This window comes from Bicyclus anynana, chromosome 8, assembly GCF_947172395.1.
Source record: "Bicyclus anynana chromosome 8, ilBicAnyn1.1, whole genome shotgun sequence".
Classification (NCBI taxonomy): Eukaryota; Metazoa; Arthropoda; class Insecta; order Lepidoptera; family Nymphalidae; genus Bicyclus; species Bicyclus anynana.
In genome coordinates, this window is record NC_069090.1 from 3,975,442 (window position 1) to 4,003,370 (window position 27,929).

Below are 27,929 nucleotides of genomic sequence, written 5' to 3' on the forward strand. Positions count from 1 at the left end.
TAATCTCAGGAACTACTGGTCCGATTTGTAAATTTCTTTCAGTATTAGATAGCCTATTTATCGAGGAAGGCTATAGGCTATATATTATCCCCGTATTCCTACGGGAACGGGAACCACGCGGGAGAAACTGAGCAGCGTCAGCTAGTTAAGTATGTTACCTGTAGAAAGTGCCTCGCTAGCAACCTTCGGTTCAGAGCTCGCTGCTGCCTCGCTTGAGGACCGTTGCCTGGCTGACTGAGCTCTTGGGATAAAGCTGTCTTTCCACTTCCAGCATCGCCTGTAAATTTTATATATTTTTTATATTATTGTCACACATTAATCAACAATATGATCGATCGTACGGAACACGACGGTGTCGTAGCCGCTCCAAGTACGAAATTCAAAAAGTAATACATTCTCGAGTCAGTACGACACGAACCGTCGCATGTTCAATATTATTCAAGAAAAATGGCGTCTTAAGTTTTTAAATATTTTAAAAACTGTTCACAAAAAACTAAAGAAATAAGATGGAGTATTTTTTTTATAGCTAATTATTGATTATTACATTAGTTTACGTAGTTGTTGTTACGGTTAAATTTTGAAACAAACAAATTATGAAAAAAGTTTGTATGTGCGATTATCAAAGAGACGCGTGACGTTTGTTTTTTTTTCACCGGCTTGACTGGGTTCACCGGGTTTCACCGGTTTCAGTACGTTGCTTGTAACGACTCACTCTGGTTACTCTGTGATTATTGTACCTACTGTATTTATTTTTCATTATAATGTTTCATTGGTCAAACGTGTATTGTCACCATAATTGAACGAGCGTGTAAAAGGCCTAAGTATAAAGGTTCCAGCTTTCACAATACTAAAACGTCTGTCTATCTGTTTGTCCGGGCTAATCTTTTGAATAGCTAGGCCGATTTCAATGGGACTTCCATTGGAGGTCATTGAGCAACATTTACTCGTAGGCTACGTTTTATCCCAGCGTGATTTAAGTCCGGTTTTGGTCGAGACCACTCCAGTAGCGCATCCCAAACAAATGTAACTTCATTCATTCTAATTCATTATCAACCCATATTGGGCTCACTGCTGAACTCGAGTCCCCTCTCAGAATGAGAGGGGACTCGAGGCCAATAGTCCACCACCCTGGCCCAATGTATCTTACCTAGAATCAAAGTTCCAGCAGTCTTGCTAACGGCCCGCTGTTCGAGACAGTGCGCTATTTTCTGGAACACCCACTCCCTGCAGAAGAAGCGCCTCTTGTCTGCTGAGATCATCTCGGAGACACGCTGCGCCGACGTGGATTTGCGCACCGGCCGGTCTTTGTCGCCCTTGGGAGCCATCGGACTTAGTGGAGAACCTGAAATGATTGAATCTGATTTTAGCTGTATGTTGGTAGGATTAGCTGCGACTCTATACAGGGTGCTGGGGAGTATTTCCCATAAGTTCAAGGTGTTGACGAGACCACTTATAGGAGCTGAACGGCATAAAGTAATTTTATTTTATTAACTAAAAATAAAACCTTTTTATGTTTTCATACAAAATAATTCCATTCCAGTCGACTATCCATGTAACACACACCTTTACCTATCCTTGCATTTTAAAATTTTAATGTTTGGCTACGTCATAATTATAAGGATGCGTGTGAGGGACACATTTAAGATCCATTTACAAAAGTAATGTTATTTACTCCGAAAGTATTAATTTAAGAAACATGTTCTTTGATCATTTTTAATTAATTTTCGGTAAAGAATATAACCCCAAAAGTTATGGGAAATACTCTCCAGCACCCTGTATAGTAATTCATATAAATGTATAGTAAAGCTTTTGTCTGTGATTTCAAGTAGGTACTTAATTTACTCGAAACTAAAACACAATTAGGTTTTTTTAATTTTGTCTGTCTCTCTATCTTTTGTCCGGGTTAATTTCTACAACGCGGGCGATCTGCGGCAGAATGGAAAACCTGGTGGTGCTTCGCCCACTGCTATGCGAGGTCGAAATCGCCAGAGATATCGTAGCGGGCATTCGCTAGTAAATAAATATATGCTCGTATGTACATACCATCGAAATCGAAATCTCTATCTCGATCTCTATCTCTCTCTCTGTCTCTATCTTTTTCTCTGTCCCTCTCTCTCTCCCGCCGGTAGTCTCTGGACGCATCTCTGTCGCCCGGGAAACCGCGATGTCGATCAGTAGGCGTCCGCTCGTGGCCGCGAGATGTCACTTCGTTCAGGGGGAGAGATCTGAAATATAATTATGTTTATACATATTAGTATACTTTACTGAACATTTGGCAATAGGTATGTGTCGTCTTTCCTCGCTCGTTCAGTAGCTTCAGATCACGAATGGGTTCGAATCGGTCGGGTCAAGGAATGCCATCTTAGCTTGTCTAAATTCTCAGCCCGGAGTAAAAATTCTCAGTCAAAGTAAAAATTCTCAGCCCGGAGTTGGAAAACTTGGTGGTGTTAAACCCCTTGCCGAAAGCTTGGTGGTGTTAGAGGGGGTCTAACGCCTGAGAGAGCAAATGCTAACATTATCATCCGAAAGACCACCCTAATCCAGCCAATATGTATTAGTAGTGGGTCTAAGGGAGGGAAGCTTCCCTAAAGGAGCAGGATAGCGATGACATCGCAGTCCGCACAGGGTCCTTAGAATTGATACACCGAATCCTTAGGGGTTGGAAGAGTTTACCGGGGGAGCCAGATCCCCGCGACCCGGGCAAGAAGGCGAAGCTATGAGGCCAGTACCCCGCCCGTTCTACGGGATAAGACCCTCACATCATGGCCCGGTATTGGGCTATTAAAATAGTCATATAATGATGTGTCAGAAAAAAAAACAGTTAAGTAAAAAATACAAATTATCTCAGTAGTGTTTTTACTTTACTTTACTTTAAGAGTTGAGGTCTTTTCAACTTTCCGTGCCCTAATGAAAGCATTGAGTTTGTCGTCCCTTTTAAGTCACGTAATTAATACGTAAGCGGTGGGCTTAATTGGCTTTAATTCATGACTGCTTCCTAAGAATAAATTCTGACTTTAGGTGAGTGTTAATAAAAGTAAAACCCAAAAAGGTGACTTCCAAGTATACAATTAATTGATTAGAAAATTATTTTATTTCAAATAGGCTTAGTTTACAAACATTTTTGAAATGTCTGCATTGTCGTCTTTTTAGTGACTAGAGACTACGACTGGTGCAAAAACCAGGATTTGCTGAGAATAATCTGCAATAAACTCTTAAAGTAGGCAATTATTACCCCAGCAAAATGAGAATTGATGAGTTGAGACCATCCTAATTATATAATCATTTATTTATTTTGCTATCCTTCACGAAAAGCCGACGAACCCATGCGACAACGTCACTTAGGTCCGACAAAATACTCTCTACATACGTTTCACCCCGAAACCGGAGCATCCTCAGGAGATGTTGACTACAACGTGCAATTGCAAAAAAAATAATAATAAATAAATCATTACATAATCATCATGATCTTCCGCAAAGTAGCATGTTTCTATCCAATGCCATCCTAATTAACAAGTTTGTAAATCAGTCAGTGATAGAGTACCTAATTAGGCAAAAGAGTTTCTTCGTTTTTGGAATTCGATTAAAAATAACAATAAAAGTTGTGGTACCTTAAATTAACACGATGTTCAGCTTGTCTAACAGCCGAATGTCTGTGCTGCTGCTGCCTGATGCTGACCTGGTTCTGCCTCAAATAGGCTTCCACTTTACCCTCATTTGGGTTTTCATTTCTATTCTGCGTCTTCCTCGATCTCGTCTCGTCTTTCCGTCTTGACTCCCGTTTCTCTAACTTCTCCATCCTACTCTCCAAAGGCGCGTTTAGAAGTTGTATGTTTCCTCCGTGGTTGTAATTCAAAGGATCGAATTCCCGATTTGAATTTTGCGCTCGGGACTCTCTGGACGTTTGCCCTTTGGAGTTCTTCGCCCTGTACTGGGACTTGGGCACCACCTGACTATAAATTGGCATATTCGACATCTTACACTAACTTTGGTTATTAGAAAAAATAATTTCAAATTCACCACCCCTTTTGAAGGGCGGGCTTGTTACTTTGGTTCTAATTGACACTAATTCTAGAGGAACGCGGGTTTTGCAAAAGATTTTTTTTATATTAAAATAGGTCTATGTAGGTTTGTATCACATACGTGAGGTTCGAAGGAGATTCCAGTCATTCTAGTTTAAATATTCGAATAGTTTGTTTTTAGGTTATTTGTTGATACATGATGGAAGAGCGTGCCCCGGGATCTGAAACAAACGAAAGATCTTGTTAATAATGTTCTAAAATTATGGACATTATCAGTACATTTTAATAATTGGACTTTTAACATTATTTTTATTATTTTTCTTTTAGAAAATTGTTTAAATATTTTCAAGACATATTCTAGTAGTAAATAGTTTTATTTATAAAATATTATATTTTTTTTGCTTTTCAGTAAAAAGCTATATTTCCACATCGGATTCGGCATCGGATATTCCACACATCTATTTCATCATACCCTTTCGAAAACTGCCGGTTAGTTGCCACGTCAAAACTTGGAACATTTTCTTTTCAATAATAAAAGGTAATCTAGGTCTCTGAAAGGCTACCCTAGTGTCTCAATAGCCTTTCATCCCTTTCATGGGGGTGAAACAGGGTCGCGACATAAAAACTGGTTAAGTGCTAGTCATTTTGCGGATGTCACGTATTTTCTGCACCATAGCATGTGACTAATAAAAAGATCAATATTTTTTTACCATGCAAATGGATTTTGGATTGACTTCAGAATAGGGGTTCTGTTTTAATTTGCATGTATCTTTGTATTTTCAATAATAAATCTAAATATAATATGTTTTTTATAATATATTTAAATATGATATCTGATCATGAAAACATGATATTTTGTCAATAAGATACAACAGCCACCATCAGGGCGCACGAATTTTTAAGAACTTTACTTACTTACTTTACTTTCGTAGTAAAAAATAGGCAGTCTCCTTTTTTAAATTTTATCGAAAATTACTTACTTATACACTTTTAATAGGATTTTCGTTGTTCTAATAAATATTTTTCTATAAGATAAGTGTGCAGGTTTCCTCACGATGTTTTTCCTTCACTGTTTGAGACACGTGATATTTAATTTCTTAAAATTACTACGGATTATACGGGTATTATTGATACGGGTCCTCCAATTTCGAAGTAATTAAAAAAAATCCAGTGTAGGTAATTAATCTCACTAGAAAAATATTGTAGACCCTTCTAGAATTATTATAGGGCTCACATAGGTATTCATTTCATACCCCAAAATGTACTCGTAGTTTACACATGCGTCTATTATACAGTCATGTTTTGACCTCAGGTACCTATAGTAAATATAATAGTTTGTGATTTTAAATCGTTTCACAGACAGAATAAGGTTCAAATTGCCACACCAAGGTGCAGAGGTTTTTTAAATTGCTCCTCTACAAGCTTCCGGCAATTGAGAATTAAGAGGGAAATGCATTTTTGATTCAAGAAAACAGCACTTTAAGATACAAACAATAAAAACTATTTTAGCAGTGACATGAGACAGTACGGATTGTAATCTGAATAAAGACAAGACTAAGCATTATGGTCAAAGAGTCTGCGACGACCAGATCTTCTTCACCGTTAATATTAGTATTAATTATCTAAAACTCTACTAATAATTGTGAAAGCAAATCTGTCCGTCTGTCTGTCTGTTAGATTTTCACGGCTGAACCGATTTACAACAGTTTCGAGCATAATATAGGGTACTTTTATATCCCGTAATTATCATCATCATCATCATCATCATCATCATCATCATCATCATCATCATCATCATCATCATCATCATTATCAACCCATATTCAGCTCACTGCTGAGCTCGAGTCTCCTCTCAGAATGAGAGGGGTTAGGCAAATAGTCCACCACGCTGTGCGGATTGGCAGACTTCATCATCATCATCATCATCATATCAGCCGATGGACGTCCACTGCAGGACATAGGCCTTTTGTAGGGACTTCCAAACATCACGATACTGAGCCGCCTGCATCCAGCGAATCCCTGCGACTCGCTTGATGTCGTCAGTCCACCTGGTGGGGGGTCGGCCAACACTGCGCTTACTAGTGCGGGGTCGCCATTCCAGCACTTTGGGACCCCAACGTCCATCGGCTCTTCGAACTATGTGCCCCGCCCATTGCCACTTCAGCTTCGCAACTCGTTGAGCTATGTCGGTGACTTTGGTTCTTCTGCGGATCTCCTCATTTCTGATTCGATCACGCAGAGATACTCCTAACATAGCTCGTTCCATCGCCCGCTGTGTGACTCTAAGCCTTCTTATGAGGCCCATAGTTAGCGACCAAGTCTCGGAACCATAGGTCATCACTGGCAACACGCACTGTTCGAAGACTTTTGTCTTCAGGCACTGAGGAATTTCGGACGAAAAGATGTCGCGAAGCTTCCCGAATGCAGCCCAGCCGAGTTGGATTCGACGGTTCACCTCTTTCTCGAAATTGGACCTACCTAACTGGATCATATGTCCTAGGTATATGTATTCGTCTACAATTTCGAGTGCAGCGTTCTCAACTATAACTGGGTCGAGCCGAGCTCGGAGCAGTGAGAGGAGCGCGAGTCTCCTCTCAGAATGAGAGGGATAAGGCCAATAGTCCACCACGCTGGCCCAAAGCGGAATGGCAGACTTCACACACGTAGAGAATAAAGAAAATTCTTAGGTATGCAGGTTACCTCATGATGTTTTTCCTTCACCGTTTGAGACACGTGATATTTAATTTCTTAAAATGCTCACAATTGATAGGTTAACTAATAAGCCCCGGACCGGATTCGAACCGCCCTCCGGAAACGAAGGCAAAGGTCATATCCACTGGGCTATCACGGCGCCAAATCCACAATAGGTAAAGATATAGAGGCCGGACTCATCACAGTAGCGTCGGAATTCGATCCCCCAGGGCTATATCGGTGCCCACTCCTAAGCACAGGCAAAGGTCATATCCACTGGGCTATCACGGCTAAACGCTTTCCCTAATATATCATTATCATGGAAAATTCCGCAAACATAATGCATATCTTCATAACGTATTATTACTAGAAAATAAGCTTTAAAAACCGCCGTTCTCCACTTCCCCTAATTCCGCCCGCCTATTAAAAGTTGAAACCCCTTAGCGGCCTGCTCCAACCCCTTGCATATCCGAGCACCTTGAATTTTTCATAAACGTCCGGACGTCCGAAGTGAATTTGTGTACTTTACGTACCTACCCCGTATTTAACTAGGGTTTATCCAATCTCTTGTACTACACCTGTAGCCAAGTGGCTTTTCGATTCTCTTTCTATGATAGCAAACGTTTCGAAAACTAGGAAAATGTATAGGAATGACAGATCTTGATCACGTGACCTGGAGATAGCAAATATCATTCCCATACATTTTTTTAGTTTTCGAAGCGTTTGGCGATCGTAGAAAGACAATCGACTCTACATTACTATTTATAATTCTTAAATAAATATAATTTTTCATTTCCATCCAATATTTTGTTAACCCTCGAAATTTTAAAAGGGGTTTATAAGTTCGACACCTAATTGAAATAAATGAATTTTGAGTTTGAGTTTTGACACCTGACTTGGCATAAATGGGTTAACCGATTTTTCTGAATCATCACAGTTGAAACTTTAGTAATGCAAGTATTAAAGTAAACTAGACACTTTAAAAACGTCATTGTTGATTAGAAAATTAATTTATTAAAGAAATGGACGATATTTCTAGGTAGCTGATAATCCAACTCAATTTAAATAGGTCGAATACAGAACCTTCATTGGTACATATTTATTGTGCTGACACGTAAATTTACGAGATCTGCAACACACCGCCGTTTTCAGACAAGAGCGCCGCTCTGACCTGAATTACGTAAGTTTCCAGCGGGAATCGAACCGGTGACCTTGCGGAACACTGCGGTAACTAACACTGTTGTTGCGTAATACCATGTATTGTATGTTTTATTTTGGAGCTTAAAATTACAAGGAACTAATAACTTCATGCTGGTTTGCGGGCTTATGGCGCATCGCATCGCATCGCAAAGCATCGCATCGCATCGCAAAAGGATATTAGTATTTTTTGGATAGAAAAGTCATGCAAGTGCATCCACTGATCCGCACCTTACGGATCGGATCGATCAAATTTTATCTATACTAATATTATAAAGCTGAAGAGTTTGTTTGTTTGATTGAACGCGCTAATCTAATAAACTACTAATCCGATTTAAAAAAAATATTTCAGTGTTAGATAGCCTATAAGAATATATCGAGGAATGCTATAGGCAATATTTTATCCCCGTATTCTCATGGGTACGGGAACCACGCGGCTGAAACCGCGCGGCGTCGTCTACCATTAAATTAAAAGTCCGTTTGATGCAAAGCGTCCGATACGTATACTATGCGGATCTGTGGACGCTTATCATTAAGGTGATGTTTCATGAATGACCATTGTCAGATGTTAATGATAGTGACCGAGATCGAATGCTCAACATGCTCTCTGGGGCACGGGGGTGTGATACCTCCAACTTCCCAACCCCGGGCTGAGAAATTAACTGAAAATTTAACCAGACGAACCAACTTCGTCATCGCTAAATGGTCCATGTAAACGGATCTGTACTGTGGTTTGAAATTGCAGGTTGTTTTTCGTGAATAAAATTAGTTTTGTTATTTGTATAACCCTCGACGCCAAAAGAGGGGTGTTATAAGTTTGAAGTGTCTGTGTGTGTGTGTATGTCCGTCTGTGGCATCATAGCTCCCGAACGGACGAAGAACGATTTCAATTTAGGAACTAATCACTAATCTCAGGAACTACTGATCTGATTTGAAAATCCCATTTATCGAAAAAGACTACAGGCTATATATTATCCCCGTATTCCTACGGGAACGGGAACCACGCGGGTGAAACCGCGCGGCGTCATCTAGATAGGCATATTACCTTTCCCCCCTCTAATTCAATCTATACTAATATTATAAAGAGGTAAAGTTTGTAAGTTTGTAAGTTTGTCACATTTTTTAAATGGGGTAATCTTCGGAACTACTGGTCCGATTTTAAAAATTCTTTCACCAGTAGAATGCTACATTATCGGGGAGTGCTATAGGCTATATTTTATATTATATTATTATGGTATCATATATATTAGCCGAATTATCACAGTTTTTGTCATACAGGTCGGACTGAAAATCCTCTTAAACAGACTTATTCGCATGCGCTGCCTTGACTATTGTGTAAAATTGAAATTAATGTATGGAGACTTTATGTATCTTTAAAAGTTCTACAAAAAAGTCCGCGACACCATATATCTATCTTCTATATATTAGCAGATATAGTACCTTTTGTGTTTTAAAAATTATTAATTTTATATACGTAGGTTTACGTCATTATTTATACAACTAAACTTTAATCCTTATTAAAATAAATAATAATCACAAGGATATTATGGAGATAAGATTTGCCCTTTACAGTATGTTAATTACTTAAATAGTTTCGGAGATAATACAAAATTTCTAAAAGACGCAGAAATTCCGCTATATGACGCCCGGCGCTTTCATTTATGTAGTTCCCGTTCCCGTGTGAATATGCGAATCAAACATAGCCTATGACACTCGCAAATAACGTAGCTTTCTATTGGTAAAACAATTTTCCAAATCGGTCCAGTAGATCCAGAGATTACCTCCTACAACCACACGAACTTTACCTCTTTATATTATTAGCATAGAAGTCTCTATTTCTCTTGGTCATACCACCACTCTCGAAGGACTGGACCGATTTTGCTAAGGGTAGGAGTAAGATAGAGAAATTACAGGGTAGGGTAGGGTACGGGTAGGGAAGCGTAGGGGTAGTGTAGGGGTAGGGGTAGGGTAGTGGTAGAGTAGAGGTACGGGTAGGATAGGGAAATGGTAGGGTAGGAGTAGGATAGGCGTGAGGTAGGGGTACGGGTGGGATAGGGGTAGGAAAGGGATAGGGTACGGAGAGGGTAGGGGTAGGATGGGGGTAGGGTGTACGTAAGGTAGGGGTAGGTTTGGGGTAGGGTAGGGGTAGGGTAGGGTAAGGTAGGGGTAGGGTAGATGTAGGGGTAGGGTAGGGTAGGGTTGGGGTAGTGGTAGGGTAGGGGTAGGGTAGGGTAGGGGTAGGGTGGGTAGGGTAGGGGTAGGGTAGGGTAGGGGTAGTAGTAAAGTTGACATCCAAATTTACGCGGACAAAGTCGCGGGCGTCCGCTAGTATGAATATAACTTTGTAAATTACTAAGTGTATCGCAATACTAGGTGAGGGTGATGTGGTGATTAGTTTCGTATAAAATGTACTTTTATGGCAAGATTTATATGCAAACACCTGCCTTGCATTCCATATATAAGTACCTACAAATAAACCCATACTGTGTGACATTGACGATGCAATTATACCTAACTGACACATCTGAATATCTACGTAAGTTTGATACTTACGTAGATATTCAGATGTGTCAGTTACCAATTATACCAGTTATGATATACCCTGCTCTGCAGTGGCATGCATTTCATAAATGCAACAATAAGATAAGATAAATATACTTTATTTGCACACCACAAAGACAAAAACAAGTGAAATAAAAAACAAATTAGGAAGAGATCAGCATACAAAAAACAATGCATTGCCTACCCTGCGGATTCATTACGAACCTACATTGTAGAAGAAAATTCCTATTTTGACCAATGTACGTATAATGCCAACCCTAGTTAAAAACCCTGTGCACACCACTGCTGCTATGGGCCCGCCACACATTACTACTCGCACAATTATTCGCGATGCTCCGTACTTGTCCTTTGACTCGCGTTTAAAAACCGACAAATACGGAGCAGTGGGCAGGACGAATAACGTTGCCCACAATGTCTCTGCCTCCTTTCCTCGCTACTACCCATGCCACTTCGAGTGTGTAACTGACCCGTAAGGATTCCAAAGTAGTATCTAAGAAGCATAAAACCAGCACCACGCACTATATAGATGCCAAAATTAACTGCCTACCCTGAGGACTCGTTATAGGCAAATAAATTTTCCATTTTGTACAGTTTGTACGTATAATGCTAACCCTAGTCAAATTCCTTGTGTTTTGTGCACGCCACTACATAATTCGAAATTCAAAAATTCAAAATGATCTTTTGATTATCTCACGATAATCCAATATATTTCTCATAAAAATCCTACCATCATCTATCTCACAAATCTATTACTAACTATATCTATCTCACAAAACCACTCGTATTATAATTAATTTTTACCATATAAACATTTCATGCGGACTTTACTGCACAGCTGTATGAGCGGACAATAAATACAAAACCCACCCAGTCTGATGGAACTAATAAAACTTAGAACAATGGCCTGAAAATCGAACGTGCTCTTCCTGTAGTGATGTTCATCGATTCTATCGATAAATAACGATTTGAAATGAACAAAACTAAACTAACAGGTTGTTGAATAATTTTGACCTGTATTCGCTTCTTCCCTACCCCTACTTTACTCCTACTCAAAAAAAACTCTCCGTTAAAACCATCGTCGTACTTCAAGAAATATTCTAAAAAAATAATAATTAGCCAAATCGGGTTAACCGTTCTCGAGATTTGCGTTTAGCAACACATTTTATACATTCATTTTTATATATTTTTAAACTAAGACATATCACATACATAATATACATATAAGACCTAATAATGTAATATACCTATCTGTCAATCTGAATGTACCACATTTAGTCTTTCTACTTATATTACGATCGTGTTATAAAGTAACTAATCTGAGACGCAAATAAGTAATAATTTGACTAGTTTATGTTATAGATAGGAAATGTGATGTAAATTCAATATTATCTACCTATAAAGTTTTTACGCCCTGTAGTAAACTTCGTTATTTTAATTTATCTATTTGTATACCTGACAACTTCCGCAGTTTTATGAATACAATTTTTAATTATCCATCTTAGGTTAACTTCTTTTTATTTGTTGCTTTTTAAGCAGTAAAAATATGCAATTGCTCTGTTATTTTAACTTAATGCTTTATCATTTTAGTCATGATTTTATAAGAAAGTCTAAATTGTAATCGTTTATTTAACCAAACCTACGACAATATCACTAAAATTTAAATATTCTCTTAGTCGTCATCAACCCATATTCGGCTCACTGCTGAGCTCGAGTCTCCTCTCAGAATGAGAGAGGTTAGGCCAATAGTCCACCACGCTGGCCCAATGCGGATTGGCAGACTTCACACACGCAGAGAAATAAGATAATTCTCTGGTATGCAGGTTTCCTCGCGATGTTTTCCTTCACCGATTGAGACACGTGATATTTAATTTCTTAAAATGCACATAACTAAAAAGTTAGAGGTGCATGTCCCGGACCGGATTTGAACCCACACCCTCCGGAATCGGAGGCAGAGGTCATATCCACTGGGCTATCACGGTTCTTTTATTCTCTATTCTATATTTTTATTTTTATCTTTTATTTTCTATATTTTTTTTATTTTTATTCTCTTAGTACCACACAAATATTCTACTAACTTCAGATAAATTGAAATAAATAAATAAACAACCGACATCGAACCTCTTTGCTTCAAATTATTTATCGATTAAAAATTAAAAATCAAAGTGCATCCCTACACACGCCGCCGTTTCAAATTCATTCGAATTTCGAACGAGAGCTCTTCATTCTATTATGACGAGGCACGGGCTCATATCATCCAACTTTCATGTACGCGCATAATTTAACACGTGCAAATAAAAAAGTTCCACAGTGCAACGAACTTGTATGGGGAAGAGCGCTTTACAACATGGACTACTTACTATTTGTATTACTTTTTTTTTATGGTGTAATGTGTTAGGCCCCATCTTGCACTTGCTATTACGCCACGAGTTGAAGTAGAAGTGTGACTTTTTAGGGTTACGTACTATGTTACGGAAAACCAAAATCTTTATAGTACCGCTTTATGTTTCAATTTTTGGTATATAGAATACAAACTAATAATAATAATTAGAAGGTCTGAACTGTTTTTTTAATCTGAAAGCTTTTGAAATGGCTCTACCTTTAAAATATTAAATTACATATGAATGAATATTTTATATTAAACTAGCGGACCCGGTCAAGCTTCGCTTAGACTTATGTCCGCTTCTTACCCCTACCTACCCTACCCGTACCCTACCGCTACTTTATACCTACCCTACCTCTATCCTAAAAAATAAAAAGAAATTACAGTGCGAATTTTCAAGATTTAATGTAATAAATTTGTAACATTATAAATGCGAAAGATTGGATGGATATAAGTCTGTTATTTACGACTATTTACCAGAACGGTTGAACTGCTGTGGCGCAGAGATTATAGTCTTAGGAACAACTACGCGGTTGAAATCGCGGGTGTAACACAATAACTCGAGGGGTTTAAAAGATATATAAATATTTGCATATTTACCGATAGATGATAGATATTTACCGAGATTCATTTAGCTGATAATTTGGCCAAGAAAGGTTATTCCTATGGAATGTTAAGATCTGAAAATCAGATACAAAATGGCGGTCAACTGATGACACAAAGTGCTGGTGTAAAAAATTTCCAAGATACTCGTAGCTTACCATCTGATTTTAAAATAAGATGCGATACAAAATCGCCGGCAACTTCTAAACAGTAGAATGCTACTGTGAAAAATCTAGTTTCCACTTTACCTTTAAAACTCATTTTAAATTTCCATTTCAAGAGTCTCAATGTAATTAGTAAATGGGACACTTGGTTACATCCAAAGCGGGGTAGTTACGAGTACTCCACAATGACCTACAATCTTAATGAATATTTGGCACAACTTTTCACAAAAATTAAGGAATTTAATCCGTATTCACAAAATTACAAATTCAGAGTGGACTGATATTACACGACCCTTACAAAAATATAACGACCTTCGTTTTATATGTTTGCAGATTTGCAACATAAAATAAACGGTCAAAGTTTTCACGTAACTCGTATGTTAGCCGTCAGAATTATAAGAGAGGCACTTATGAATGAAGTAATAGAACTTTTTCTTTAGAAATGATGAAAGATGGCGTCAACTTCGACAATGTAGCAGTTATTTTATGTTTAACTATACTATGCACAAAAATTAAGGGAGCAGAAAAAAAAATCCAAATTTTTGGGGGATTTTCAACAGGCTGTAACTTATACAAAAATGGTCGTACAGCAAAAAAATAAAAAGCAAATTGTAGCTCTAAGTGTTTAGTTTTTGGATCTGAGTTTGAAAATTTTTTTTTTGAAAATATTTTTCCAGTAATCATAAGAAAACCACCGAAAAAAAAATTTTCGAAATTTTTTTGTTTTTTTTTTTTTTAATCTACGGACGTGGAAAAAATTTTTTCGACTCAACCTCCATATGGACCGGATAGCTTGTTTATTCAGATTTAATTTAGTTTTTTTTTAATTTCGATACGAGCATTTCTCGCTGAGATATAGATGTTTGAATGGAAAAAGATTATTTTGTCTTTGATTACCAATATCTCAGCAACCAATGATTGCACAGAAATTTTAAGGTTGGTTTTAAAAACTTGAATAAATTCTCTACAAGTATTGGCAATTGAATTTTGAAAAAAAATTTTTTTTTCAATCATTACATGAATTTGAAAAAGCATCAAAAAAAGAGCTTTTTGTCGTTTTTTGGAAAATCAAGCGCCCAATCAAAAATATTGCGGAAACCACTGACGTTAAGTGTGCCTTTTACTGTTCAATATACCCACAAAAACCCTACAAAGTTTCAATTCAATCCAGCCAACCGTTTTTTTTTCCCACTTGATCGAATTTTTGAAAAAATTAAAGGAGCAAGAATTTCGCTCTGAAAATGTCATATTTTTTTTTTCTTTAATTTTTCCAGTCACTAATACAGAATTGAGAGAAAAATTAAAAAAAAAAAAAAATTTTCATTTTTGATAAAAATTATGACATTTTCAGAGCGAAATTCTTAATTTTCGTAATCAAAGACAAAATGATCTTTTTCCATTCAAACATCGATATCTCAGCGAGAAATGCTCGTATCGAGATTTAAAAAAAACGAAATTAAATCTGAATAAACAAGCTATCCGGTCCATATGGAGGTTGAGTCGAAAAAATTTTTTCCACGTCCGTAGATTAAAAAAAAAACCCAAAAAAATTTCGAAATTTTTTTTTCGGTGGTTTTCTTATGATTACTCGAAAAATATTTTCAAAAAATAATTTTCAAACTCAGATCCAAAAACTAAACACTTAGAGCTACAATTTGTTTTTTATTTTTTTGCTGTACGACCATTTTTGTATAAGTTACAGCCTGTTGAAAATCCCCCAAAAATTTGGATTTTTTTTCTGCTCCCTTAATTTTTGTGCATAGTTTATATTTAAACGACGTGCTTTGGTAACTTTATCGTCCCTTCTTGCGTAGAAAAGCCGGTAGGTTATAAATTATGATTTATTGTGTTTCTTCTTTGTTTATTTCTATCGTAGTTTAATATATTTTTTCTTAAGTGTATTTCGGGTTTTTAATTATCAGTGCATTTCATAGAAATAGCTTAATTTGTCCATCTAAATCTCTTTGTCATAGTATTTTATGACCTCTTTAATTCGGCCCTATCTAAAAATCCCTTCTTAATGGATACCTACCAAGTATAAACTACCTCCCTTTCAAATTTCAGTTTTGTACATCAAGCGGTTTTCAAGATTTCTTGTCCTTTCGCATTTATATATTAAGATATATTTTAGTAATGTTATCTGTAATGACTGACTTATGTAAACAGTTTAATAAAATATAATATGTGATCGATACTATCACTAGTACAAAGTAAAAGTTTTCAATTAAAATTATGAAACTTTTGCGAGTATACGGAACCATTACACGCGAGTCCCGTTCGCGCTTTACCGGTTTTTTATTGAACGCGTACGAATGAAATAGTGCTAAGGGCTCAACGAACCTGTGTGGAGGACGAGCGCTATTCAACGCGGATGAAGATGTGATGAAGTGTTATTATTATTATTTTGATGAACACGACGCGCTAAGATACGTGAGTATTGCAAAGTGTTTTATTTACAACTACATTACAAAGTGTTACAAAGTGCCAGGCTTTCATAGGATAAATAGAGCTTCAATGGCAAAGATTACAGTGTATTATGTTCAATAGCTCAACGGTAAGAGCGGTCGGACTCATCACCGAGTGATGGTGGTTCGATCCCCAATCCGTTTTGTCATTCCAATTGTCGTCATGCTGAGCTCGAGTCTCCTCTCAAAGTGAGCGGGGTTAGACCTTAGTCCACCACGCTGGCCCAATGCGGATTGGCGGACTTCACACACGCAGAGAATTAAGAAAAATTCTCTGGTAGGCAGGTTTCCTCACAATGTTTTCCTACACCGTTTGAGACACGTGATATTTAATTTCTTAAAATGCAAACGACTGAAAAGTTGGAGTTGCATGCCTCGGACCGGATTTGAACCCACACTGGGCTATCACAGCTCTTATCTACTGAGCAATCACGGTATCCATTAGTATTACGTAATAATCCATTAGTATTACGTGTCTATAAATAATTAATTACTCGTAAATACATAACATAATATAATAATTATTATCAATTAAATAAAATAATAACGGTACAGGTGATGCAAGAAGCTAGTCAAGCGTGGATAATAATCCAATGTTTACATTAAAGTCTTGACAATGCATTTGTAACGTAAACGCAAATGCTGACTCAACCGAGCGGCGCACCTTGCATACAAATCATAAATTGGACACAGACTAGCGGGAAAATATAGACGGACCAACTTTTTACTTCAAAATTAATTTATTTCAAGTAGGCTTAAATTGCAAGCAGTTTTTATACGTTTTTATACGTCATGTTTGACTATTTGTAGACTCTACCACTGGTTCAGAAGGCAGATAAGAAGTGTCGGCAAGAAACTCAACAGTTGCTCTTGTAAAATCTTCTCTTAAATTCTTTATAATATTTATGATCTGAAAAGTGATCCAATTGCCTCCAAACATCTTCGTCCAAGTTATTCATAAATTCATCAATTGTATTGAAACATTCATTAAATTGTTTAATGTTTTATTTTTTTTTATTTTTACCTATTGAACGAAATATTTTTTTTAACGAAACAAGATAAAGTAAGAGTATGAAACGGCACTTGATTCTAAAAGTCTCCTTTGTATTCGGATTTATAAAAAAAATCTATGGACATTTTTTCCTGTAGTCTCTGTATTAATATTAAAATTACGTTGCAGTCAAAACTGACTTTATGACTAAGACAATAAAGTCCGGACAAAAAGTCGTTCCGGCAAAGGAATATGTTTACATTTGGTTAACGTCAAAAATGGTTACGGTTCATTAAAATTTCTCACAGTATATTGAACTTGACGCTATTTAAAGCAATGTTATTCAATATTTAAAGCAATAATGCTATACAATTTGAATATTTTTATTTATAATTTGATATCATTTCTATAAAATCTATTTAGCTGATTTGTTGTTTATACCCCGCAGAAAATACGAGTCCAAAATTAAAAATAACTTATTTTCATTTTCATCTTTCAGTTAGGCTTAATTTACAAGCACTAATAATGTAGTATGTACACACACAAACAAAGGAGTATTTCGTAGTTTTAAGTGTTTTCCGGATGAATCCTATTACTGATAGCAACAATATTAACTTTTTATATGCAGATTTGTGGGGGAAAAGTTGTCATCTGCCAAATAATGGTCTCATATTGAGGTTTAGCATATTCCTAGAACATAGAGTTCATTTCTATATCGTATTAGTAGTATCAAAACTCTGCGACAAAACTCATCCGGAAAAGTAACTTTAATTAGGTAAAGGAAAGAAAAAATAAATACATATATTCTGGATTTCGTAGTACATATAATAAAATATTATTATATCTATACTTCGCACAATTCCCGTAACATATGTAAAGTGGCACAAAATGCGGTAAACACTAGAATTCTGTAAGATGAAGTGGTACATACTTTAGTTATCTACTCAAAAGATAGGTTACATGACGCATCTCGGTTGTTAAACACAATATCTATTTATATATCAAATATATCATTACAAGAAAATAGTGACAGGATTTCTATACATGGTTTATTATCGGTTTTAACGTTTATCGTGATTGCATCGTGACGTATTCTGCCGTTTATACCGAATCCAGTATAAATAACGCTTCCTTAGTAAAATATCGTCGAGTTAAAATTCATAAACGTAACAGACATAATATCAGTATGGATAGATAAGATGTATTTCAAATACAACGATATTCTCTTGAGCCTTTTGTATGGCGAGATCCCTATCTACAGAAAACTTATTGTTAAGATATCGATGGCGAAGAATCGACGCACACAGACAAATGACTGCTTTTAGTTGATTGCAACTTCCTGTTGTATATTACAAAATCTTTTGAAAATTTCCAAAAACAGAAATGTGATAAACCGTGCAGTATCGCAGACATATGATAACCAAATCTGAATATGCTACTGAAGTCTTATCATACAGTAAACAATTACAGACAACTAAGATAGTTGATAAAGCAAATAAAAATATCATACGTAACGAACCAGATAATTTTCTAAAATCATCAATCTTCACAGATGCAGTTCTCGTTATTGCAGGGCTTGTTCCCAAAGATAAAATGGTCAGAGAACTCTTACTTTTTTCAAATAAAGAACTAAAGCTACCAGAAATGCGGGAAGAACTTCTTTCAGAGTGGGAATAAAAAAATAGAAAGTAGTAGGCATGGGCATTAAGTATTGGATTGCGGTGCCACTCTTGGAGTTCAGAGGAGGTTATTTTAGTCCGTGCAAGTCAGAGAACAGGCAGGAGTCAGCAGATATTTCTGTATCCCCTAGGGAAAAAAAGATATTTTTCTAAACACTTAGCGACTTTTCCCACTAGCTTTTAAGTTGTTAGAACTAACTTCTGAAGTTGTTAAATACCACCCAACAACTCTATACATACTCCTATAATTTATAACATTTTAAACAACTAGTTTGCGGTAAGAGTTAATCAACTAGCGATAAATAACTTGAGTAACAAAATCCATGCCACTATTATTTCGTGTAATCCCCAACAGATTAGCAGGCTTTGCTTAAAGCGTTGCTTGAATTGATAGAAGCCGGCTTAAAGTGCTTAGTTAGTGTGCGCAATTTCACGTCACACAAGAAACATACGAGGCTTTGTAGTAATCCGAAAGAATGGGATTAAGAACTAGTAGCGAAGTTCTATTGATAAACGATATGGTAATAAACTGTCTGAAGGAGCTTAGTATTGATCTGATTGATTGATGATATGGATGATGTTTAAAGTAAGGAAAGCAGAGGTATATAGGAATACAATAATAATAGGTATTTCACTGAAGATAAGATATAAATAACATCGTAGCTTATGAACTGAATTATCTTAACAGTTAGGTACGCAGTTAACATACTAATTAATATTATCAGACTATACTATAGCAATAGATAAGAAAACAAATCCAGCAAATACAAAATACTAAATAGTTCCAGAGTCTGGAATATTCTTGTTATTAAAATAGCTAACCTTAATACAATACTTGCTACAATAACAATCATAGAAAAGAGTATTAGCTACATACCAAATCTATATTCTTTTCAGACCACCGATTTGTATCTCGAAATAGACATCGATAGTGGAACAAAGTCCCGATAGACATTAGACACAAACTGGGGCGCCTTTTAGCTGATTGCTTTTACGCGTGGAGACTACATAGAGACTAGCGCTGCGTGTAAATAACAACGAAATTATTCGTACGAATGCGTTACCTAAAACTTGTTGGAGCAAAAAATTGGGTTTCGTGGATCTAAAACGACACGATACCGGAAAACCATGCAGACAGATGTGTTTAAAGTCTTTTAAGTACTTTTTAAATATTTTATTTTTTTAAGGTGTTTGTCAGAGACTTTAATAGATATGTATCCTTAAATGGACATAGTCCCGATAGACATTATAAAACTCGAATACCTTTAGCGAGTTGCTTTTACTCTTAAAGACTAACTAAACCCCTAGCAATGGGTATTTAAATTATATTTTATATACAGAACGTGTTTAATTCACGTAATTTATAGAAAAGTAAACACTGGAATTCATCACTATCTCACTAGAAATCGCCAAAACCTTAGAGGCAGAAGAACAATGGAAATGATTTTAGTATTTTTAGTAGCGTTTGATATGGTCCAACTTTTTTTGATTGCTTATTCCAGATACACTTATCTCAGTTTTGTATCTTATTATGGTCATCAATAACGCAAAATGTCCCGATAGACTAGACACAAACTAGGACAACTCTTAGCGAATTGCTTTCACGCGTGGAGAGTAGTGCGGGGACCACTTCTGCGTGCAAATTGGAAGATCCATCGAATTCATTCGTAGGAAGTATCCGCCTGCCAAATGTTTTTATGTGTACTATAAAACTACTGGCATTTATAGCTGGAACCTCACCTCCTCTTATGGATTGATTCAGGATACTTTTGCCATTTTATCTTTGTCTGAATATTGCCTTAGCATTAGGGCAGGTTTGGTTAATTTGAGTGTTATATTTTTAGATGTTTTTTGTGACAGTTCATATAATTAAGTATATCGCAATAAAACAATTTTATATAAAGTACAGCAAGCAGCAGCAGAAATATCGTGAGGAAACCTGCATACCAGAGAATTTACTTAATTCTCTGCTGTGTGAAGTCTATCAATCCGCATTAGGCCAGCGTGGTGGACTATTAGACTAACCCCTCTAATTCTGAGAGAAGACTCGTGCTCAGTGAGCTAAATATGAGTGACACGAGGTATGTGTTGTACGTATGCGTATTCCCAAAAGGGAACGTCCTTCACCGGCCATGGCCTGCCCGGCAATTTACTTATCTAAAAAGAAACTTGATAATTCAATAATGAAAACAATACATTATCAAAAAAAGTTTGGTACAACGTTTTACGACTTTGAAAACTTGTTCGATTGCTTGTTTGTTAAGTTAAGATCTTAAAGGGAAAGGGGGAGCCCTTTCCCTTTAAGATCTGAGACAATGCATACACCGTATAAAAGCAAATAGGTAGGTTTCTAAGGAGTTGGCAACTCAACATTGATAGCAAAACCGTGGGCGTCCGACATCTGCTAGTTGGATTATAAATAATGGCCGTTCCACTAAAATAATCCAGACTAAATATTATATTGGTAAGTGCTGAAGTCTGCCTGTTTTTGTTTTCAAAGCTACTCATGTGTTGATAAATTGTGGTGCAGAAGCTTATGAGTTTATTGAGTAGTGAGTGACCCTGCTTTCTGCACCAAGAGCCGTGGGTTCTATTCCTACAGCTGGAAAATGTTTGTGTGATGGGCATGGATGTTCTAGTGCTTGGGTGTGTTTAACTGTTTATACATCATATAAGTATTTATTTTGTATTATTGTTCTTTACAAGACAGCGCTTGACTACAATCTCGCCTGATGGTAAGTGATAATGCAAACTAAAATGGAAGTAGGCTAACTTCTCAGGTGTTGGATAAAAATTCACACCCCTTTCGATGTCTGCATGACATTATACCGGTACGTCTTTGCCGTTAGGGTGGTAACTAGCCACAGCCTAAACCTCCAGCCCGACCTGGACCATTTAAAAAACATCATTCGGCCTAGCCGGAGATCGAACCCAGGACCTCCGTCTTGTAAATCCACCGAGCATACCATTGAGCCACGGGTGCCGTCAAAATCATCATCATCAGTCTACTACTCACTACAGGGCTATGCCTCCCTCCTTGTAGGAGAGGAAATATAGAGCTTAGACCAATCATGCTGCACCAATGCGGGTTGGCGGGCTTAGACCACTATAAGATGTTAATGATAGTGATCGGGACCGACACCCTAACGTGCTATCCGAGGCACGGGGTATAACACCACTAACTTTCTAACTCCAGGAAGAATTCTAACTGAAAATTTCTTACAAGAAAAACTCAGTATCTCATATAGCCCGGAACCAGGATTCGAATACAGGACCTCTTGATCCAAAACCAGTGGATCAGCGAGGCAGTACAAGTGTAGGTAGTTAGGTACTTCCAGTGATTCAGTGAATTCCGTTCCATGAATATCGACTCCGATTGTTCGGCGAAACTGATAAAGTAAGAGTAACATCCTGATGTCTTGTCATATAAAGTGACGTATTGCTTCCTTATCTTAATGATGACTACCATACCCATGCGACTTCATCTGCGTGGAAAAAGCTTACCTATCAAAGTTTAAAATACAGGCAGACTTTCATACAAAATTTCCCCTTTAAGGTGCGCCTATAATGTGGCACTTTTTAGGAGTCTGGAGGCATAGATTCGCATCCTTCGCATCGCAGATTTTCAGTTATGTGCGTTTTAAAAAAATAAATATTACTTGTCTCAAACGGTGAAAGAAAAACATCCCAAGAAAATCTAAGAATTTTCTTCTGTTAAGTCTGCTAATCCGCATTGAACCAGCGTTATGGACTAAGGTCTAACCCATCTCATTCTGATAGAAGACTCGTGCTCAATAATTAGCCGAATGTGCGTTGCTAATGATGAAAGCGGCCGAAGTCATCACCGAGAGGTGGTCGTTAGATCCCCGCCACCTCGCCTATTGTCTGTCATACATACAAACTTTCCCCACTTATTCCTAGTCTCCCCTTTAGGGTGCTTTTCCATCACCTTTAAGGTACGCCTATAATATGGCACTTCTCATGAGTCTTACTATCATATACCAAAAGAATTTTAAAACTGACTGATAGTTCCAGAGATTACATACATTGATATTTGCGTTACTTACTACGTATACGCAGCGCACGCAACGAAATCTCATAAGGGATAATTTATCCCGTTTTTGCCACATTAATTGATGCTCCACTCCTATTGGTCATAACATGATGTTCCTAATTCCTATAGACTTACTCGATAAATAGACTACCCAACTCATAAATATTTTTTCAATTCGAAACTGAGATTAGCGCGGTCAAACAAATAATCTTTAATAATATAAAGAAATATATATAGATATATTATCTCCTATATTATTAACCTATTACATAATGAAACCATCATGTGAATGAGCCCTAAAGCTTGTACTATTATGTATTCCGTGCCTAAAGTCTAAAAGGACCCATAATAACAACGCAAATAACATTATAAACAGAAACATTCCAATACACCATACACCCGGCTCCGCTGTTTCCTTGTTCCCGAGTTATGCACTCAGTAAACAAACTGATAAACTAGAGCAGGACCAACTTTATGATGCAAAGCAATATAGTTCGTATTGTTTGAGCGATAAGACTGCAAGTTGAATGGAATATTAGTTGGTTATAGTTTACATGTGGACTGCAGGACGTGGGGGATATGTGCAAAGCTTAGTTCTGAATACATTGTATTACAATGTAGAACACAGTAGCAACGGTTAAGTTGTCTGAATATTTAAAAGGATTACAATATAAGCACATTTCCAACACACGAAGCGACATTATTGTATAGTTTGACGGCCTTTGTGGCGTAGTGGTATGCGCGGTGGATTTACGAGACGGAGGTCCTGGGTTCGATCCCCGGCTAAGCTGATTGAGGTTTTCTTGATTGGTCCAGGTCTGGGTGGAGGTCACCCTACCGGCAAAGACGTACCGCCGCGATTTAGCGTTGAGGTACAATGTCGAGTAGAAACCGTAAGAAGTGTGGATTTTCATCATATTTCTAACAAGTTAGTCTAATTCCATCTTAGATTGCATCATACTTCCTATCAGGTGAGATTTTGGAGGGCTAACTTGTAATTGTAATAATTGTAAGGTTTTGTTCTTTTATTACATTTATACCAATGATGTTAAATACTGTTAGATGTGTTATTAGGTCATGAAAAATGAGGCGCTCAAAAGAGGAAACGTAAACGAAAGTTTAAACAAATAATACCAAAATATCATCTACAATGTCGAATTGTGTGTTCAGGAAGTGTAAAAACTATAAATACATAAATATATAATGTAATTAAAGACAAAATAATGCATGTGTGCGCTCAGTGTTGTAGCGTATTATTCGGATCACTTATTTTGGGGACGTAACCGATCTATAGTATATAATTATCATTGATTTATACTATAATTGAGAACCACCTCTGGCGAAACGGGAGACTTTTAGTGCATGCAGCCGGCGTTTATCACGTCAAAATTAGGCTATTTTTTCTAGAAGTATTTTTACAAGACACTTCTAGTAGTTATTTGCATCTATGGCATCAATAGTCAAGAGCGCCAGACTTCCGCGCCTATAAAATAAGGCTTCGCAGATTGAGGGTCGTCGACTCGACTCGACGCAATCGATAGCGCAGGGGTTGGGATCATTGGGATTTTAACATTCGGTCGGCTTGCTACGGTGGGGTGGCTCGGAGGGGTTGATTTGTTCAACTTTTTTAGTGTCTAATTCAAACTTTGATTAATATACACACATTGCTGCCCCACGCAATAATCAGCCGTAACACAATAGATGAAACAAAACTAAATACCCAATTTTTTTTTGTTTTTTTTTTTTTCATTTTGTATAAGCAACCGCTTAGCTGCAATCATGCCTGATGGTAAGCGATGATGCAGCTTATGGTGCAACGCGCTTGCCTAGAAGATGCCTATTCACGCTTGACTTGAAGATACCCATATTGTAGGTGGTGAGGAAAACTGAAGCTGGGAGAGCATTCCACATCTTTGCAGCGCGTATAAGGAAAGAGGAACTAAACCGCTTAGTACGCGTCCGAAGAATTTCGACGACCAATCTAATAAACAAACAGACCAATCTAATAACAAACAAACATATTGCAAACGCAGATTTTTCTTTTGCTCTGCCTGTAGGTTTAAGATTTATACGACATATTTGACTACGGAACGACAAATGCCGACCAATAGCGATAGAGTCAAAAATATCTTTCATTGCGTTGGGACGAAATAGCTGGGACTGGAAAGGGACTACTCTCGATATTTTTGTTTTTTTATTATTTATTGAAATTCATCTGTACTTAATGGAAAAATAATACAATTTCCTATGATGTATATAAGTATTTTACCTAAATGGATTTTTTTTAAATATATGTAAGTAAAATAGAAAATGTTGTCATCTGTGAACGTAAAAATTAATACCTAATATATTAATTTTGAAATTAATTAATAAATTAATTTTAAAAATGTACTTGATGCTTCCTTTATTATTTTTTTTAGATTTAATAATATTATTTTTTTATGAAATGTGTAAAAAATACCAATAATATACCTATTATATTCCTAAATAACGGTAAGTAAATAAGTATAGCATGTAAAAAGATGAAAACATAGAAAATACATTATATAAAACTCGATAAATACGTAAAGCGTGTCAATGAAAAGGGATTTGAACCCACGACCTTTCGAGTCCTTTCAATAGAAATTCAATATAAAACATTGTCTCATATTGCCCCCGTCTACCCCGTGACGTCTGTATTGCGTCTGCGGAGACAGCGACCTAGACCTTTTTATCTGAGAATCCATTCTGTATAGATGTCTGACACTTTGACATTTAATAAAGCTACTAGATTTTTCTATAGCTATTGTTAAACTTACAAGAGCCAGAATATCACAATATTCTGCAGTATATTTAAGTAAGCCCTGGTATTTATTTTCGTATCTTTCAAGCGGGTGGACCGATTTGGATGCATTTTTTTTAAATGCATCCAAATAGGTCCACTTTTCCCAAAATCAGCATTCTATTTATAGAATACTGATTTTGGGAAAAGTTTTTAGCTAATTGCGATGACAACTATAGTATAGTAAATATCACTGACAGGTTATCATGATCTCCGAGGCACGGCAATTTCACACCACAAACTTTTCAAATCTGGACTGGTAATGAGACAAACAAATACTCACAGTCTAGCCTAGGATTCGAATCCTGGACCTTATGATTCGAAGTCTAATCACTGATCCAACGAAACAGCTATACATTATTATTATATCCATTACTACTATTGTCACAGAAAACATACGTACACGTATTGTCTCCAAGCAAACAAATAGTCCATAAATAGTGTATGCTAATTTCACGTCGACAGTCATGAGGCAGCGTGGCCGAGCGGTCTAAGGCGCTGGTTTTAGGCACCAGTCCGAAAGGGCGTGGGTTCGAATCCCACCGCTGTCAAAAACTTTTTGCTTTTTTTTATGAATTGTAATAAATAAAATGACACTTACTATACAATAATTTTATAGGAAACTTTTTATTGTTACAGTATAATATTTCTTGCCTTTTTAAAAATGTTTAATAATAGTACTATGTTTCAACCTTTCAGAATGGTGGTATGAAATTCGTGAAGTCCCAGGTTCAATCTCTATCCATCCGACAATCATAGCAAAACAATTATTATTCGTCTAAAAAATTAAACTTTTCTATACTGTACAGATTTATTTTTGGTTAGTTACAGCAAAACTATATTGTAATTGCACTGCGTCTTTTGGTGGCCGAATAATCGTAAAAATGTTGAAGTTCCTCCTCGAAAAAAATAAGTAACTAATTAATTATAACAAGCAATAAAACATGAAAATCAATCGAGCATATTTTTAGAAAAACACACTTTTAAAATTAATTGCAATGTATGGTAACGGAACGGGTAATGGGAATACGGGGACAAAATTTAACCTATGTCACTTACAAATAACGTGGCTTTCTATAGTGGTAAAAGAATTTTCATAAATATGTTCAGTAGTTTCAGAGGTTTACCCCTACAACCTAACAAACAAACGTTACCTCTTTATAATATTAGTAAGATGTGTGAAAATTATTTGACTGACTACTCGCATATTTATCTATTTCAACTTACTCTTTTATACAAGCACTTCTAAAAGTCAAGCCTGTCAGTTAGTAGTGACTCTACCACCGGTTCGGTAAGCAGAGTCTACAGAGAGTCAATAATAAATACAATGTATATCTATGACCTAGACCTAAAAAACTTATTTAATTAGTGCACTTCAAATGCATACGTAAAAACTAGCAATTCTAATTAATAAACACATGTGAAATGAATACTTTATGACTTGAACTAGCGGACGCTCCGCGGATTTTTCCCAAAGCCTATGTTATTTGCTGATAATGTGGCTTTCCATTGATGATAGAACTTTTAAAATCAGTTTAGTTGTTTAGGCGTGAAAGCATAACACACATCCTTAATATTAGTAGAACGTAATATTTGTTATTCGTTACGAGTTTATCGTATTTTTATGTTTCTTTCTTTGTTTTTTAATGCCATTTTATAGATTTTTTGTCAGCACAATATTTACTGTCAACTTTGTTTACCTTCGCTTTTTTAATTTGCTTGTTTTTTATCTCTTTTCAGCAAAGACGTTAAATATTATACACTACATGTTTTACAAACAGCAAAACTTTATTTAAATAGAAAATATATTATAAAACTTATGAAAAATAAGACGAAAATGCAGAAAAAAATCCTGCAAAAATGATTAGGATACGCAGCGCTTTTACGCATGCATGAAATTCAAGCATGAATAATCCTGCATATGCAAAGTTGCATGTAACACCGTTCCGCATCACCGCTAACCACTGGGGAGCCCAGCTCGAGGCAGCGCGAGCTAACTTTATTACAACGATGCCCTATTAGTGTGGTGAAAGAAAGAAAGAAAAAAAGAAAAAATATTTATTACAAAAATTGTGCCAAACTTAACAACATTATATTTACTTAACAGTTCAATTTTATATTTGGCACAACCTTGAAAAAGGTTTTGTTGCAACGCAACGTCAACGATGCGATGTTTTCCATATATTATTATACCCACGACGGTACGGCGAGGGTTAATGCGTTTCGGAAGAGGGGATGTTTGTATAAGCCAATATCGCTACAAAAGTACTAGTCCGATTCTGATGCGGTTTTCAGTGATGGGT

General features: G+C 36.6%; 1 protein-coding gene and 1 non-coding gene across 2 annotated transcripts in view; one reads left to right on the forward strand and one right to left on the reverse strand.

The window, feature by feature from the left end:
* The window catches only part of LOC112058615 (ankyrin repeat domain-containing protein 50), an 81,068-nt gene that overhangs the window by 38,064 nt on the left and 15,075 nt on the right, over window positions 1-27,929 (reverse strand). Inside the window, exons 2-5 of the mRNA XM_052882781.1 lie at window positions 3,609-4,240; window positions 2,044-2,225; window positions 1,148-1,342; window positions 159-277 (exon numbers count right to left, since the gene is read on the reverse strand). Of these exons, the coding sequence (XP_052738741.1) occupies window positions 159-277; window positions 1,148-1,342; window positions 2,044-2,225; window positions 3,609-3,973 (861 nt within the window). The 5' untranslated portion in view covers window positions 3,974-4,240. The remainder of the gene's footprint in view (window positions 1-158; window positions 278-1,147; window positions 1,343-2,043; window positions 2,226-3,608; window positions 4,241-27,929) is intronic.
* Window positions 26,098-26,177, forward strand: Trnal-uag (transfer RNA leucine (anticodon UAG)). The gene has a single exon. It is a non-coding gene; the product is annotated as a tRNA-Leu (tRNA).